The 18660-nt window shown below is 40.1% G+C and overlaps 2 protein-coding genes across 10 annotated transcripts in view; both read right to left on the reverse strand.

The window, feature by feature from the left end:
• Positions 1 to 1657, reverse strand: part of RASGRP3 (RAS guanyl releasing protein 3) — a 56606-nt gene extending 54949 nt beyond the window's left edge. The window contains exon 1 of the mRNA XM_079297741.1: positions 1401 to 1657. The gene's annotated coding sequence lies outside the window, so the exon portion shown is untranslated. The remainder of the gene's footprint in view (positions 1 to 1400) is intronic.
• A 13552-nt stretch (positions 1658 to 15209) lies between these two features.
• LTBP1 (latent transforming growth factor beta binding protein 1) overlaps positions 15210 to 18660 on the reverse strand; it is a 184481-nt gene continuing 181030 nt past the window's right edge. For all 9 annotated transcript variants that reach the window (XM_079332377.1, XM_079332373.1, XM_079332375.1 and 6 more), the window contains 2 exons: positions 17476 to 17625; positions 15210 to 16239 (listed from right to left, as the gene is read on the reverse strand). In XM_079332377.1, coding sequence (XP_079188503.1) covers positions 16070 to 16239; positions 17476 to 17625 — 320 coding nt within the window. In that variant the 3' untranslated portion in view covers positions 15210 to 16069. The remainder of the gene's footprint in view (positions 16240 to 17475; positions 17626 to 18660) is intronic.

Below are 18660 nucleotides of genomic sequence, written 5' to 3' on the forward strand. Positions count from 1 at the left end.
TACATGCTGACTACTCTGAAATCTGACAAAGAATGGCCTTTCCATGAGCCATGAGTCTCACATCTGCTTCATTGGAATTGCTGCTGGGCACCTCCCTGCATCAGCTTTTCAGCTGGCTGCTGCTGTTTACAGTTCTCCTATCACAGCTTTTCACCTACATGGATGACATCCTGCCTTGCTATCTTCACAATAGCAGACTCTAAACATAATAGCATCCTATGGGGATACAGCAGAATAACAACACATCACACTTCCTTTTTACTCACCAGCAACTTTTTACCATAAACTGCTAATCCTGGACAACATCTGAGTAACAAATGAATAATCTGAATAGCATATGCATAGAGTCAATGTGTTAATGAGACTAATACAAAGGTTATTCTCATAGATCTTTCCAAGAAGATAAAATTTGCATGATGGAAACCTGAGGTTAGCATTCTACAGCTTCTATTCTGCTGCCTGCAAATCACAACAGTGTTTCCTTTGTTAGAAGTGCAAAGGACATGTTGAGAGTTGAAAAAAATCAAACACAGTCTAAAAAAAATTAATTTTTCCATCTTAAAAGTCTGCCTTGTTGCTGGTAACTCAGTGAATTAAAATGGTCTGTACACTGATCTATCTTAAAATGGAGCTTTTTACACAAGCAGTCATGACATTATAATACTGTGTATAGTATCTGATAATAAGCAGATAAGAAGTTTCCACTCATATTCTACTGTCAGTTTAAATGAGACCTCAGAATGGCAACACATAGTATTGCAATGCAAGCATCAATGAACAATATATCTTGATTTGATATCTATATATAGTATACTTTTATGCATATGCATGCACACACACACCACTTACCTGTCATAATAAATTCTAAAACTCTAGAAATTTTCAGGTACTTTAATTCAGACTAAGTTTCTTCCTTTGAGTGTATATCATAAGACTAAATTATCACAAAACTTGCATTATATACCTTTTGATACATTTCTATATTCCATATTAACACATTTTGTATAAATACATATTTCGTATACTTCTTCTTCCCTCTGTCTGTCTCTAAATCTATATTTTTAAATGAATGCAGAGTTGATATCATGTTTTCTTTTGGGGCATACATTTACCATAACATTTCTCTAGTACTTAATCACAGCCTGTAGGATGAACATGACACAAGTCAGGAAAGCAGCAAAATTATATTATGGATTTGTGGCAAAGGCTTCTTTTGCTTAAGAAAAGTTCTGAGGAACCCATAAGTGAATTCAGATTTCTTTATCTAAAAAGCAGACATCCTCCCAAACCTTTATCTAAAACTCAGTTTCCTTCTCCAAACTCATTCTTTTTTCTGTTACTAGCCTGGCCACACCTGAAAAGAAGAGGAGCAAGCAGAAATGCCAGGAGGAGGCACTTACCTTAATCTGATAGTTATCCTACTTGCATCACTCCCCTTTTTTGACAGAGTTCTTCTCAGGATATCAAGATGCTGAGGTGTTTTGCTGCCAGCAGTGTCCTGCCCATGACTGTCCTGCTCAGCAGCCCTGCAGAGAGAAGCAGGATTGTGCTCTGTTCACTCCCAGCAGCTTCACTGGGGCTGGGGCTCCTTTCAGCTCAATTAGTTCTAGATTGTTTGCCTAAATGGCAGCCACACTTCCTTCTATTCTTTCCCAACTTAGTTTTCCTGCCTCCAGTGGTGCTTTTTCCTTTCTTTGGACTATAAATAGGCCTGTCACAACTCAGTCTATAGCAGTAAGGAAGGCAGGAAATGCATTTAAACAAAGGAAAGATCTTAGGGGGCTTTGCCCTCCCCTGCCAATACAAGTAAAAGAATTTGGTGGGGATTGGTCTGCAGACACAGCTCGCTTTGCATGAGGAAAACACTTGTACAAAAACATGCTAGGATGTCATCTTTTGTACTCCACAAAAAAAAAAAAAAAAAAAGAAAGAAAAAAAAAAGGAGACACAATAGCAGTAGGCCTTAGTGTCATGAGTTATAAATTCCTAAAGGATTAAATTATGGTTAAATATTTGAATTTATTTGGGATAGGAGAGCTGGAAAAATGATTTTTTTTTTGGCTTAGAAAAGAGGACAAAATTGGCTAAAATGCTTTAAGAAGATAAAATGTGTCTTACAGGAAGTGCAAATCTTCCATGGTTAAGAATGACATTTAAAGTCTTTGAATCTTCATTTTGTTTGAGTACTCTCTTTTCCAGTTGAGCTCATCCTACAGACTAGAAGTGTTTAAGCAAACTAAGTGTGTTTACATGCAGGGAAACAGAATTGCTGTGTATGTATTCCATGAAGATGGCTGTGCATCTATAACTCTCTGATAGCAACTATGCTGAAATCCTCAAATATGTTAAAATATGAATTTATTTGAGAAAAATAATTATCTTGATGTGCTTTTTTTTTTAAAAATCAGAACTTCCAATTTAATTATTTTCAACTTAGTGGTTTTAAAAATACATACCAAGCTTCTAAGCCTCTCCCAGGCTTGAAGAAAGAAATGAACAATTTTCACATTACACTCAATTAAGATGAGAATACAGTGTGGTATTTATCTGTCTCTATCTCTTTGCCCTATCCCTACATTTTCTGTTGTCATGGGTACATGCCTTTCCTTCACTTTATGTAAATTAAGTGTATCATTGTAAAAACCTTTCTGCTGCTTTTTACATTGGTAGTTTTATGTTAGAATAGCTGTGTGTTTGCTGAAGACTCTAATGCATGGTTTGGGATTGGTGATTATTTCAGTAGGAAGGTAGAGACTTGAAAGAAAGCTGTTGCTATATGGATGAAAAAAAAAATCTTTCTTCTGTTTAAGATTCGTATCTGAAATACACAAAGGAGGGGTCATGCTGAAAGTGGTGAGAGTTAAGGACCTGTGGCACTTAAGGAATTTGGAGAACATTAAACCTTTTGTTTCAGACATTATGGAGGCAAGGATCATGATTATTAGGCAGTCAGCTGTTTCATATATAAACTATATAAACTGTGTTAACCTTCGGTAGACTATATGTTGCCAGAGTAGTTTATATACAAATCATCCTCAGGAAAGATGCCTTGTTGAGAACTTTGCAAAGATTCTGCCTGCCATGATAAGAATGTGATTGTTTATGAAAAAAAAAAAAAAAAAGAAGAGACATACTAGTGGTGTGTGAATAAACATGGTTGTTGATTTTTTGAGAACTAATAATAACCCAAGACAAAGGTTTTCCTTGAAAGTGCTTTTTAAAATAAAGTTAAACCGAAATGGATGTTTTCTCCAAGCAAAACTCCTTTCAAAATTAATAATTTAATTTACAGAAGGACCTGAAAGTTATAATATTTATGGTGCTTTTTTTTTGGTGTTAATAATCATATTTAGGAGACAAATAGAAAGCTTTTTGGAAGATGTTGATCTTTGCAGATCATGTCCTACATACCTGACTAAGAAAAATGTAATTCTTTGTTGTGATCAAATACTGACTTCAGCAGAAACACGAAACCAGATTTTGCTTAAAAGACTCTGCTATGGAGATGACTGAAGGCAAGCTGCAGTCTTCCTGGCTCTTTTGCACCTCAGACCAAGGCTGAAGGATTGGCAGTGTATAAAAGTTGGTTGAGCAGCTGTGGAATAGACCTTACTAACTCTGTTTCTGCAAGGTTGGTATCCATAGTGCTACAGCACTGAGATGCAAAGCTGCTTAGCAGTAATAAACTTGCACACACCTTTATTCACATGTAGTTCAGCTGAAATCTTAAATCCTCTCAATGAGTTACCAGTGGTTACAGACTTGAATTTGCATCACACGTGCTCTGTGCGCTGTTAGCACCAAGCAGTGCCACAGCCCTGGAGAGGATTAGTCTGGAATAGCTGCAGGCCTTGTGTCAGCACCGTGCCAGCAAAGCCCAATTGCACAAGCCTGCTTGCACTGACTTTGCTGGTAGCCTTTCTTTCAAAACCACACACATATTTTCTCCGTGTCATTCAAAATATCTCTAAACATTAAAATTAGATTGCAGGGTTAAAGCAGAATTACTTTCTTCAGTCATTCTGACTTTGCCCATTGGGAAAAATTCTCACCAAGTGTGCAAAGTTTTCAGTCCTAACTTTACCATTTCAGTCCTGAGGAGAGTCTGTCTTGAAAGACATCTTCAGAGTTTTCACTACAGAATTTCATTGTAATTGATCAGGGAATTGATCAGGTAGCGGGTGCAGCCACAAGAGAGCTTGGAGCAGGGTGAGAAATTGTTGCTCAGGGCAGATGACTGTAAAGTGCAGGGAATTTTTCCCATGTCAAAGCTAAAGAGATGTATTTTCTCTCTCATTTTTACTCATCCTTATGCATTAGTCTGCAGGACAAACAATGACTGCATGAGCAGATACAGGGAACACTGTGGTGTTACCACTGTGGGTTAGGGGTTGGGTTAGGATGTGCTTGGTCCCCTGGAATTCAAAGCAGTTCATTTACATTCCCTGCCCTGAAAATACATGCATGTGTTACAGACATAAACTTTTACTTTTCAGTGAGTTCCTGTGTGCAGATGAAACTTCTTCAAAGTAAAGAGAATCACGAATTCCTCACCATAGAAAACTCAGGACTAAGTTGTCACATGGCAGCATGACAGAAGCACTGCTTTTTGCTGGACACCTCAGAGGGGCTTTGCACAAATAATATTGATTTCTACCACTGAGCCACAAAACATGAATTTGGATGTGTTGATATGTTCTCCCTTCACCACACCCCACCCCCTCCCCTGTGCTGATTGCTGTGTTACTTTTAACTCTGCATCTGGCTTTTAACAATAAGAATACTAACAATGGTATCCAAATTCCCATGAAAGTTGAATATGGAAGTTTTTCAGTACAGCTCCCAAAAAAAAAAGCTGGACTACCTGAACCTTCTCCTCTGCTTTTATGTTGCCCCTCCCTTGAATTGTGTAATGCCACTCTTTCCACTGACATCAGGGGGAATGGGTTTGACATCAATTCAGCATGAGCAGGGAAGCACACTTTAGTGCCTGTAATTCATTAAGTAGCTTGAATTCCTTATTCTGTTATTCCCATCCCTCTTACCTCCTCTGTTGTCTCCTTGCCTTCATATTTCATTTCCTTGTAGAATATGTTGAAGAAATTACATAACTTTTTCTGGTAAAACTATACAGAGGAAGAAACAAAGTACTAATTTTTATCTTCTATAGCTCTTGTTTAGTCTACCTGACTTAACACCATGGAAATCACTTGTCTCAATAATACTGAGTAAATTATAATGTCTTTCCTTTTGATTTCTGATTCTGTTAAACACAGATGGTCTTTCTGGACTGAAGTGCAGGCTGTAGGCCAGACTCCCAGCTTCTACAAATTGGGGTTGCTTCATCAGCCTCAGTGGAGTGGCACTGATTTGAGCTGTCTGAGGAATCCTGCCAATTGTTTTTAATGTAATGTGCCAATTCACAGCAGCTGAGGACCTGTGAGTTTAAGGGCCTTCTTAATTGTAGCTTACATTAACTGTATAGAAGATATATTAGTTTTCTTTCCTCTGCCACTCAAACAAAGCATCAAAACATAGACACATCCCAAAAGATCTGCTGCTTGCAGCCATGGTGAAGAACTATTCATGGTGATCTTAAAAAAAAGAAGGGAAAACAGCAGGTCAGACTCAGGCTGTGTGTCAACACTTAAGGAGAAGACTGATTGTCTGCCCAGTGGTTGTGGTCTCAAGAGTTAGCACAGCTGAGAGCTGTAATCCCTTATGCCATAACCTGCCTCTCTGTGCTTTTGATTGGTTGTGTGGCCATGAAGGGTGACAACAAACTGAATCTAATTTATTCTTCACCTGCTTGCTTATCAAAACAGAAGGCATATTTTTTTATTCCATACCTTAAAGAACACGCCTTAAAACTGATGGCAGCATAATAGTGAAGATTAAAGTTAAAACTCACTTCCAGAATATTAATATTCTTAATTTAATTTAATTCTTAATTCTTTTGTACATCCCTATCACCTTTCTCTGTGATTGATTTCTCTATGAACAACCAGGAGTTTAAAACTTTTTGGGGTGTGGTGACAGCAGGAAATATTATCTCCATGGTATTGATAAGGAAATAGAATAATTTGCCAAAAGTCTCACAGGAAATAATACTTGTATTGGTACTTTTATAGGAAGTAATACTTTTATTTAGAAAGCTTATGCTGTTTGTCATTTCTGCTTTTAATTTTTTATTTTTTTGAGAGGGGGAGCTACTTCAGTCCTGCTCAGGGTGCATGTAATTTGGTTTGCTTCCACAATTTCATGTTGTTTCCACTTGTAAAAGTGTCATATAAGCACCCATGTGCTTGTAAACAAACAACTGCCACATTACTACACTGTTTGGCAAAACTCTGCTTTGTGCCAACATCCTCCTAGAATGTCAATAGTGTTGCTGCAGGGCAGCAGGTGGTGTTTTGTTCCAGGAAGGTAAAAGGAGGCTACATCAAATTCCAAGTTCTTGGACTGTCAGATATTATCTCAAACAGGTTCTTCTGGTAATGCCCATCTTTGTGGGTGGTGTCTCTGCTCTCCTGATCCTAAGGATGCTGTGCCAGAAATCCCCATTCCTGATGGCATCCCGTGTTTGTACAGGGTGGGCAGCTGCTCTCACTATTACTAGCATTATCTCATTTATTTGCATACTTTTTCCACCTCTATCCATCTTATTTTCTCATTTGATACCTCTGTTGAGAGAAAGCCTTTTTTATGGCACTTGGCTCAGCAAGGTGCCTGTTTTTGACTCCCAAGCACTATGACTCAAAGGTATTAGTAATGGGTAGATGACCTCAGGCAATACAGTCCTGCACTTCAGACTCCAGATCTTTTCTACTCTTGCATTTATTGTAATAAGTGTCCTTTAGAATTGCAGTTTCCAAGGGAAAAAAGTGGGAAAGCAGACAGCAGTGACATTTTTTTCCTCCTTTGTATAGAATGTACTATAGAAAGTGTGATAATACATTTTACAGCTAATGCATCCCTGGCAAATATACTTCCTACAGGAATTGGTTGGCTTTTTCATAGTGTGTACATCATTTTACTTATCCTCAGAGTCAGATATAGATTAGGGAAGAAAATATTTTAAAATGGCTAAAATCTTTCTGCTTTTTGTTTGGGTTAAGGAATCAGGTTCTTATTTGCACTCATTTTGTTTAGTTATAATTCATTGATTGAGATGATGTACATATGTCTGTATGAATTTATTCTCCTGGTTTCCTTTGCCACTATGCCAAGAGGTGTAACCAACTGCTGACCAAACATTTTTGGATTTCAAGATGTTGATTTCCTGCATCTGCCAGAACAGGAGAGACAGGTTAGGTGAACTTGTGCTAAATGTCTTAGTGCAAGTTTATGGAAAGATTGCAGCCCAAGCCTCTTTGTTGCCATTTGAGGTAGGGCAGTCTGCTCTAAATGGCTTTTTGGGGTATTGCTATGCAGTTCTTTGTTGGAGCCTGAGTCCTGCAGACAAACTTGTGCTCTCCTGCTGGAGTGGTGGGCTGAACATCAGAAATCCTACTGGAAGAACCGCAAGGAGGGGAGGTGACTGAGTTGCCTGCCACAAGGTGACATTTCTTCAGTGCCAAATCTCTCTCTCTTGCACCTGTCTTGAGAGCAGCTGATTCCTGCAGCCTCCTCTTCTACAAGGAAGAGGAAGAGCTGCTCCACCTCGATTCCCATCAGGTGCTGTGACAGCTGTCACCTCCTGGCTGGTCCTGGCTAGCTCTCATTGGGGACAGGACCAGTGGCACATAGAGTCCCACACCATAAGGTTTATTCAGTGACATCAAGGATCACAGTGGATATCTGTTTTGTTATATTAGGAAGATTAGTGTCTGCTCCTTTTTTTCATTCAGGAGCTGTTCCAGAGCAATTAATGCTTTTCCTGTCTCCTTGTCCTACAAGTATGAGCAAGATTTACATGAGCTAGCCCAGCTGTTCTCAGCCTGGGGTAGGAATTTTGTTACGCAGGGAGATTAAACAGTTTATTTTTTATGCATCAGGAAGAGCCCTGAGAGTGTTAGTCAGCTGGACTTGCTAGGTGACAACTTATACTTAGGCTAATTGCTGTTTTAAAAATAGCCATTGCTACACTTAATTGCTCTGCAGGAAACTCTCAACTTCTAGAGTGCTTTTATGCTCATTTTGGGCTCAGGCTTTTCAGTTCCATCTACGTTCTTCTTTTTCTGGTGCTTCCCATTTCTCCCTTTGCACAAAAACAAATTCTGTCTTGGAGCTGCTCCTTAAGACCACTGTTTGCCTCCAGAATCTGGGGCTTTTCTTACCATTCCATAAATGAGAGCAGCGTGGCACAGCAGGTACTGCGCTGACCTCTAGCGACAGGTCAGGACAGAAAATATCTTTGCTGCTCAAGTCCAGCTTCCCTCTGAGCACCCTCCTCTCCTGCCCAGGTGTTCAGCCCAAACAAATGGTCAGGGCTTGATCTCTCCTACTGTATCTCCAAGCCTTTATAATATTTGCTTAAATTTCTGTCCAGTTGTTGAACAGCTGGTATAGGACTCAGATCTTCTACTGGCTGTGCAATGGAAGAATTCTATTATTTTTTATTAATACTCATTAATTATAAAATAAACAAATTTTGCAAGCTGATGGTACTCCATTCCATTTCTGATCCTACAATAAAATTATTTATATGAGGATAACTTAACCATTGAAACCCAGAGTTTAAAAGCTTGTTTAGACTCTTACAATTTGCCTTCTAATTATATTTCAGTCGATGTGTCTTGCTGCCAACAGGGGAGTTGGAAGGGTTCAGTGAGACACTGTTTGTTATGAAACACAGAAAAAGGTTTATAATTAGCAAACATCTCTAGGGTAGCTAGACCTCTTTCAAAAGGTTTTAGACACTTCACACCTCACAGTTTTAAATTGTTTCAATTTTTTAAGTTTTGAGGTGTTAGAAAATTCCTTATAAACTGGGAGCAGAGTTACTCCGTGTGAGTCATTGAAGTCAATTGAGTGCACCAAAAATTGAGTTGCACCAAAATTAGGTGGGGCAGTCATCATATTAACAGATGTCAACTGTACTTGTACAGAAGAACGAAGAGATGACAGTGGAAAACACAGGGAACTAAACCAGAGACATTACAGGTATAAGGGAATCCAAGTGTGAGAGAGATGCTGCAGGGACCTTTTGTTTGGCCTGCCCTGGGGACCAGTAGATCATCTCCAAGAGGCTCTTGCTCAAGGCCCTTGCCCAGGAGTCCTGGATGCCTCTGGGTCTCTAGGACCTGTTTTAAGTTAGGTGTTTGGACAGGGAAAATACTCCTAGTGTTAGATTCTCCTCGACTATTGTCCTTGGGGCACACATTTTCAAGTGTTTTGTTAGGTCTCATATGTGGTAGATGTAATGTTTTTAGCAAACACTCAAACATAAACTGAGTTTTACTGGATGAGGTAAGGGCTATTTTGGCTAAAAATAGTCTGGTGCAATAACCCAATACCAGAACTATTACCAGATGTGAAATTAAAATATATGTCTGAATGCACTATGCTCTCAGCAGTGAAACCCTCAAAAGCTCCCTATGATCTGATTTGGTTTATATATCCAGTGTGCTACAATGAACCAACATCACAATCAGTAATACAGCTAATGTAGTTCCTTTCGTTTCTCTTTGCAGCCTAAGGGAGTTCAAAAGCAAAAATTCTACTTTAAAAAGAGAAGAAATATGTCTAATCATGAGCAAATGTGAATGAAAATTCCGTGTTCATTCAGCTCACTGTTGTGCAATGCAAAGGATTTCCCTTTCCTGTCTTATTTTTGAAACTTCCTTATTCTATGTTTGCTGTTCAGCTCAGTTTGGTGATGCTGCAGGCCAAAGAACACATTGATTGCTAAAGGCATGTTTGAAATTCCTTGCTTATGGTAAAAGAAGGACAAAGATGTCACATGTCCCTGGGTAGTTGTTACTTGGTGGTGGTGGCTCCTATTCCTGAGGAGAGGGATCACTGGGAAGGAAATGATCGGTTTACCTTGGCGGAAGGTTTTCCTAAGCACCGGAGAGTAGCTATCAATTTCACCACATGCCAAATCTTTATTTAGAGACTGAAAACTGCTTTTGTGGCCTCTAATGCCAATGAACAGGAAGGATGGGATACATGAGATGCTGAGGCTTTGGATCATGAGCAAATGACAGGATGTACTGGAGGCAAAATAGCAAAAGCGGGACTTCAGTGAAGACAGCTCCTGGGAAGGGGTATCAAAAGGAACAGAAAGTGGGGAATGATGCCCTTGTGGCCAGAGCTGAGCTGGGTGGCTGCCTGCAGCAAGGACAGGTGTGTCACAGCCTGAGAATGGTGCCCACTCACAAAGTGACAGGGACTGCCCTGATAACAGTTGAAAACAGACAATATCCCGCTGAGGATTTTGGAACAGGTCTTACCCACCCTTCTGGACAGCTACTGCCTGGATGAGAAGTGGCAGAAATTGAACTTTTAATGTGAAAGAAATAAAAAATCTGCTTAGCTGAACTCAAAACTTTTCTGCCAGAGACATTCCTCATTAAACACACATGGTGGGATTTTTTTCAAAAGAGCTTGGCACAGCCTTTTCCCTGCTCCCACTGGAATGTGTATAGGTGCCACAGGTTTCAGTGGGAGGAGAGCTAAATCAATATGGAGTGCTTTGGAAAAATGCAGCTCAAAATGGGTCCTGGCAGCCTGAGTAGATAGGGATTGGAGGTGATGCTGAAATTGTCACGTAGAAATTTTCCATGCTGGCTAGCATTATCCTCTCCATCCTCCTTGGTTCAGAGCTAATGGAAAGCAGCGTGTGGCAAAGCATGACTTGAGGGGAAGAGAAAGTCAGTGTTGAATAAAATCAGAATACCCTAATTTCCTCCCTCCTCTGTGTCTTTTATCAGGACAAAAATTGCACAACTTCCCTTCTTCCTGAGATTGCCACTTAACTCTTACAGGTTAGTAATTGCAAGCACCAGTGCACATAGTGCATTCTGCTCCTTCTAGATGGGATTCTCCTGACGTGGGCTGAGCAGGCTGGGGCTCTGCTCTCTCCAAAGTGCAGCTGGCACATGCTCAGGTGTGGGAGAAGCAGGTCCCTGTTCCCATTACCTATCTCATGTAAGGACAGGCAGCAGAGGTTGTTGTGTCAGGGCACAGCCTGGTCTCATGGAAAAATGTAGCTTGGAAGGGCCCTCTGGAGGCACCTAATGCAATCTCCTACTTTGGGCAGGGCAAACTTCAGAGTTCAGTGAGGTTGCTCAGCTGCTGAGGCACAGCAGGGATTTCTCCAATCTAGAAGGGAAAGAGTAAAGTGATCACAGGCCTCAGACATACGTGTGACAAAACATGCAGCCTGAAGACTGTCAAAATAACTATGTGGTGATCCAGTGGTCTTGAAGGAAACCTGACATAGCTGACATCCTGCATTTCTTTGGTTTAGGTCACTCTTTCCCCATGCAAAATCTCTTATTAATACAGGTTGTCACAGGATAATCCTGTTCCATTACATGTTCTCTTGTTGGCACAGGGGCACTGAAGTGGTAAAGGTTGGTGAGGGTGGGGTGGTGTTTGGGTTCAAGATCTTGCACAGCTGTGTCAGCTGTGGAGGTGGTGCCCCATATGGGCCCAATTTGCTACTCCTCCTGTTGTGAGGTAATTCCTGCAGCTGAAAGCAGTGACAGCAGGCCAGTCCTGCAGCAGCCGCTGTTACTGTCACAAGGTGACCATTGAGAAACCCTCAGCAAGTGGCTGATTTTCCTCATTACCTCAGTCATTCTGCTTCTCTTCTGGGCACATCACGTTCAGCCTCCCTGGCTAAATTTCAGTTCTTCTGATAGGAGAAGCTATACAAACACCAAATAATCACAGAATTGATCAGTTTGGAAAAGACCTCTGAGATGACTGAGTCCAACCTATGATCAGACGCCACTATGTGAACTGGATCATGGCACTGAGGGCCACATCCTGTCCTTCCTTAAACACCTCCAGGGACAGTGACTGCACCAGTCATGGTCTCAGATGTGAACAGTAGCCTCTGTTACACAAAGCAATTCACCCCTTCTTTGCTTGAATGGCTCCTTAATAACACCCTTGGCCTGTTTGGTGTTAAAAGAGACCCCAGCAAGCACAAACTGGCCTTCAAAGTGGGTGGCATTGTTAAAAGAACAATACTGTAGTGTCTTCTAGAGGCAGCAGCGGGGTTCTCGAGTTTGCCATACACTTTGAAGGAATGCACTGTGGTTTAATTGATGCCCAGATCAGGCCTGTGACATACTCTAATTGAGACTGTCACCTTTCTTTTTTGAGGAATTAAGAAAGTGCCAAAGCCAGGAGCCCTCTCCTGCCAAGCTCAGATTCAACCTGTGTGAGGGCAACAATCAGTGTGAGCTAATAGGTCATGACAACTGCTTTGGTGCCTTTAGCTTTTTAGGACTCCTTTTAGCCAGGATTTACTTGAGTGTGTCAATTGCTGCTGACCAGCTGAATATTTGTCATGACTGCCAGTTCTGTCTTTTGGATCTAAACGATTTGTCCAGCTGTGAGAGTTTTTTCGCAAGGAATGTTAGTGTTCACTTTGATAGTTTTAACACTGGTTAATTTTTTTTACTGAATAGCATCCCAACATGAATGGATCTGTTCATATCAAATATCCTTCTAGCTGAAATGCATGTAACTCCAGTTCCATATAACTTCACTCTCATTAACACAGCAGCATTAAAAGGGAACTAGCAGAATTCAGTTCTACCATGTCAGCAATTTTATTTTTTGTAGCAAGGAAATGTCTGCCTGAAAAATGACTGATTTTTTTTAGAGGATCTGTATGGATGTATAAAGTATTGGTGCCATTTGGTATAAATTGTAATCAGTTCCAGATTCTGCTGTACTCAGAAACTTGAATCATGGAATTGGACGTGGTGGTTTCTGTATTTTGAAGGCTCTCACCTAAACCGCAGCTCTTGTAACAACTAAAATGGCTACAGCCATAGTGTCCAATCCCTTGTCTTAATCATGTTAAGAAAACATTTGTTTAACTATGAATCAAAATTGTATTCCTAAGCCCTGCAGCTTTTCAGGTGAAATGACAGAACCAGCTATACTGGGACAAAGTAGGTGGGCTCCAGAGGTTGAATTTCACTTAATTCCTTCAATTGTGGTTCCTTTGTCAAAGCATTTCTGAAGGCCTGAAGCCAGGCAATGTGGAATACTAAGCACTGGGATGTAAGTGGGATTTAGGCTGCTTGGTCTGCTTTTGGCTCCCTGTGTGTGTTTTAAGGCACATTAGAGGTACAAAGAGGTGGAAGGGAAAGGTACGAGCATGCAAAAAGTCTGCTGCCTGCTTATACAGTGTCTGTGATTGATAGAAGTCTGTGGCTGTAATGAGGACATGGCTATTGAACCAGCACAATGTTTCAAGCTTCATTCAAGGCTTGGGTCAACTGCTGCCCTCTTGAATTAGGTAGAGGAGATGGAAGATGACTGGAGACACCAAAGTGTTTTTTATGAATTGCTGCCAACAGAAACTGATAGGCCAAGAGATGGTTTAGGTTTGCTGGGGGATTTGTTTTCCATAGAACCAGAGCCAGCAAAAGCTGTCACTCTGAGCTTAATGGTAGCTTTCAATGCTGTGACCAATTTGAACCATGTCTGTAAGGCAAACTAGAGCAAAAGGCCAGCACAATCTGAGGCCTGTGAACCTTGATGAACAACTGGAGACAGATAACCCAGCTAATCCTCCCTGCTGAGAACATGCCCAACATTTAGTTTGGCAGAAGTTGTGCAAATGCATCTGCATCTGTCAGCCTGTCGTGGCACCCGCACCTGCAAAGGGGTACCACCTGTATATGGATTGATGCAACACTGGGATGCCAAAAATCTAGGCTGGGGTGAGAGCTGCAGTGGTGGCTTGGGTCCTAGCCTGTCTTGCAGAGATCAACACAGCTGGCTACTGAAGCAGGAGGTGGGAGTCAGGAGAGCACTATCTTGTCTATGAATTTTTATGGTGGCTGAAAGCTGCCCAGGGCTCAGCCTGAGCTCAGTGAAAGGTTGTAACTGTGACCTTGCTCTTGATTAAGACCAAGCAGGACAGCAAAGAGCTCTTTAGTTACAGTATTCACTAATAAGACTAGACCTTCCTTTCTTCTTTCTTAACCACAGCAGGTAAGCAAGAACTATTATTGGGTGTGTAATAGACCAGCTCTAGGTGTTTTCAATCCACCTCTTTTGGACTAGAAGAGTGATTTGCCCTCCACCCTCTCTTGCCTAATTCTAGACACGTCAAGAGAGCTGGGCACCTCACAAAGAATCTCCTCCCTAAAGATCCTTCTTTCCATTTACTGAGAATGTTTTATTGCATTTTAACAGTATCTCCACTAGTCCTGCTGTCAGGTTCCAGCAGACAGAGAGAAGTCTTCCCAGGACAGATGCTACTGCGCATTTACAGTCACATGGACTTTAGTAAGATCTACTGTAGTGTACAGAACTGAAAGGGATACAACTTATGACATTTTTGGTTCAATGGCTGACCTGAATATTGGAAAATTGGTTGTTGGTTTTTTTATTATTTTAATTTTTTTTTGTGCAATGAAAAATAATAACCTAAATTTTGGACAATTGGACTGAATTTGACTCACTTTTAAAAACTCAACTTATCATTCTCCTTTTAATGCAGGGTGGGTCTAAAAGACACAGCAAAGCATTTTATTTGAAAAAATATGAAAAGGACCTGTTTCAGGATTTCCGAAAGAAACTCCTTCCCTCCGGAGAAGGTCAAAGTGAAACACCTGTCAGTCTCCTAATCTCTTTCTCTCCTTCCACTGATAAAATAAGAGATGAGAAGGTACAGTTCATCAAGAAAAGGAAATTCTCCCCCTTCTCCTCAGTATTTCTGAAAACCAGGCCATCATACTGTTGAGTGTTATTTGCAGATTTAGTGGGACACATGCCTAAACCAGGAAAGAAAAAAATTCCATGTGAATCAGCTTCCAAGTCAAACAGTTTCCGTAAGTCTGCGTTTGAAATCTTCCCCCTGGAAGCCTAAATTCAGGCATTAACTAATTCACATTCTGGTCTTATTAAAACAGCACGAGAAGGAAAAACCAGCCAGACAACTCCCTAAGACTATTGTAATGTAAATTAAATCTAGAACCGTAAACACCTGAGGGCTGATTCTCGTAAAACAAACACCAAAAGCAAAAGGGGGGGAGAGGAAAGAAGCTAAAATTAGTAAATTGCACTTTTTTTTTTCTAAAAAAAGGTGATTTTATTGAGTTTTAATATACAGCTTTAATATGTTAGGGTAATCATACAAGATTTCTCTTGTATTCAATTTACATTACAATAGAGATGTGAGCTAAAATCTTTTGGTTTAATGTACAAAAGGAATTCAATGTTGTCCACTAGCAGCTTTGAACTTGGCAAGAAAGGTTCTAAAGACTTTAAGTGCAGTAACAACCATACAGGATACAAAAAATGAATATAAGGACTTTTCGCCAAGGTATATAAACATTTGAAAACAAATGGTGCCTGCTCCACGGGGCAGACAACTAGCAAATTAAAACAAGTTACTGACCAATGTTCCAGGGAAGGAGGAGCATCACTCTCTGTAACAGTTCTTATAAAATGGACTAAGAATATCTGTATCATAGAATTTGTACTGATCAGAAAAAAAGGTCTGAAAAGAAACAGTAGGCAAGGAAATGAACAATCAAAAAAATGACATAGTAATATAAAATATTTCCATCACTATTTAAATGCCAAATTATTCAAGCAATAATAAAAAAAATCCAAAACAAAAAACCAAAAAACCAAAGCTCTTCTGTTTAAAATAACAGCACTGTTTTTGATTATTTTCAAAGATTTTTTTATGAACACACTATATACTTGTTTCTTTCATACAGAGCAATGTGTCCATTTGGTCTGTCACTTCAGTGAAGCTGATAAACAACCAACCCATCACGTCTCACCTTTGACACATTTTACCTCTTTTCTCCCCTTTTGTTTGCTACTGGTTCCTTCTCATCTCAAGTTAAATACTTTTTTTTCCTTTTCTTCATACAGTGCAGAGTATATGGGCTTAGGATATGGAGATATTCCTCTACTCCAGTTCACTGTCTGGTTCTGAGTTCAGTGGTGTGCAGTAGTTTGGCTTGTCTGAAGGCACGTACCCAGGGAGACACAAACACTTGTACGACCCTTCCGTGTTAATGCATTTGGCATTCTTGCAGAGAGACATCCTATTGTTCAGCTCATTGCACTCATTCACATCTGCAAAAAGGAGACATCAAAAGACACATGTGCTTAAGTCTGGTGTGAAACTAATACTCATTTAGTTCCAGCATTGTCAGGACTAGAACAATCTGCACAAATGCCCCGGGAACTTGATTTTCAGTTCCGATTGAGTGGAATTAAGCTGGGCCAGAAGTTCTAAAAGATGAATTGGGAAGAGGTGGAAACTATCATAGGAAATCAAGAGAGCATTAAAGGGCCCTAAACTGTTAGATTACCAAGTCCACATTCAGCCTAGCTGCACAATAAAATTAAGTAACCACTTCCAGGTGTTTATGTGATGACTGAAAAGTGATTTTAAGAAAGAAGCTCGAAATTCTTAGCATAACATCTGTACTTCACCAACGGAATTCTTTAGGAGCTGCTGGTGCTGTCAACCAAATAGTTGTGAAGGGCAAACTACCTGCACTCAACATCACCCAGCTTTGGCCTGACAAACACAGCAACTACATCTTTTCTTACTGAGGAAGCCAGCTTGCCATAAACTCCTGAAGATTACAAGGCACATAGGCAGCTTCCCATTACAGAGCTGGGAGACTTCAGCTGTGCGTCACAAAGCACAGTGCTAAACAAAGTCAGTGCAGACCTCAAACTGAAATACACACTATTTGTACTAGGCTTCTACACTGAGGAGTGGTTGTTTTGCTTCATCTTCTCACTGACTTTTGCTGTTCCCATGTTCAGATGTTTTAATAGAAGATGTCTTGGTTAGTAAATGTGCAGATTTACTAGTTTGAGAGTGAGAGGAATAGTTGAGTCTGTTGACTGCTGAAATCTGTGAAAATCAAAACTTCACCAGCTGGTTATCTGCATATTTAGGCAATCACTCTGAATCCACTCTGAAAACCCACTCCTAAAATCACTCTTCTGCTCTTGATCCAATTCCACCCTCCTAGCTTACTAAAGCCCTTGAAAAACATTTGTTCTGTACATTAAAGTCTTGATAACAAGTTTAAGCTTCATTCCACAAATGTGTGTCTGTTCACTTCTACTCTCTTAACTGAACACAGCTGTAATGACCAAGACACAATGAGGAACACCAACATATTTCTGTAACAATAATTCCTGGCCTTTGCAGTAAATAAAACAAAGCTTGGATCTTGAATACAATTCAGGAACCCCTTTGTTTGAGGCTTCCTAAGGTCAAGTGACTGAGTAAACTGACAGCCTACCAGGAAATAATAGGTGATATAACAGATGATATGCTATCCTCACCAACACAAGTCATTTTGGCCATGTCCAGGTGATAACCATCAAAGCAGTCACAGGTGTAGCCTTCTTGGACTCTTACACATCGCCCATTTTCACATCCATTCAGAATGCCACATTCCTCTGCTTGTAGCTCCTCGAAGCTGTTCAGGAAACCTGGGAGGAGAAAGAATTGCAAACAAATAGGTTACAAAGCTATTGAATCAGTATTCCCAAATATACAGTGAGAGTCTGAAATTCTTTCAGTAGTTTACTGGAATGTGACTTGACTTTGCAGAAAATAGGTCAGCTTTAGCAGAGCTGCACCATCTGGAGTTTTAAATATACCAAACAAGTGTTGTGATAAGTCTCAAGATGGAAACTGAATAACTTGATTAACTCTTAAATTTTATTTTGTGTTAGAAAGCTGTGATGTGAAAACTCCATAATTTCATTGTTTATTTTTTTAAAGGGTACATCAGTGTTTTCTAAATAGCACCTTTCATTTCAATTGTTATGTGTATCAGCCTTTAAGGAAACAAGTGGTTGTGCAATTTGGGATAAAAGTTTCTTAAAACAGGATTGTAGAAAAATAAGGTGTGTGTGTGTGTGCAGAGGGGTAAGAGATGCATTATAATTTATCCAGAAGAAAACAAATTAAAAATAAAAATCAATCCCAGCTGCCATAAGGAAAGTAAGAAGAAATCAGAGACTGCTTTCCTGTTGTGGTTTTTTGTTAACAGCCTTTTGGCTTGTGCTTCAGTGACTGGTGCCAGTACAAATACCTATAATCTACCAATTCCTCCTTGTCATAATTCTAGATGGTGAGCAGTCAGAGCTCAAAGAGTTGAGCTTTTTTTTTTTCACCTCTTATACAAAGAGTTGTCTTTGTGTTCAGTGGCTTGTATAATGCTTTTGGTGCTCCCTGCCTTAGGGTTTTTGTGACAGTTATGCTTTTATATATACAGAAGGATTTATACTTCCAAAATTATTTTACATTTTTACATGTTCAGGGATTGTTTCTAGGACTGAACTACTCCTGTAAGTCCTAGGTTTTTTTTCACTAGCTTTCTGCTCATGGAGCAGTGATGTAACAGGACTGCAGATGGCAGCCCATCACATCAAACAGACTTCTGTGGAAAAAGCTGAGAGTGTTTGAGTCATAAGTTTAATAGCACAATGAATATACAGAGGGGAAATTGGAGCTGGAGT

The sequence above is a fragment of the Erithacus rubecula genome, assembly GCF_903797595.1.
Source record: "Erithacus rubecula genome assembly, chromosome: 2".
NCBI classification, from domain to species: Eukaryota; Metazoa; Chordata; class Aves; order Passeriformes; family Muscicapidae; genus Erithacus; species Erithacus rubecula.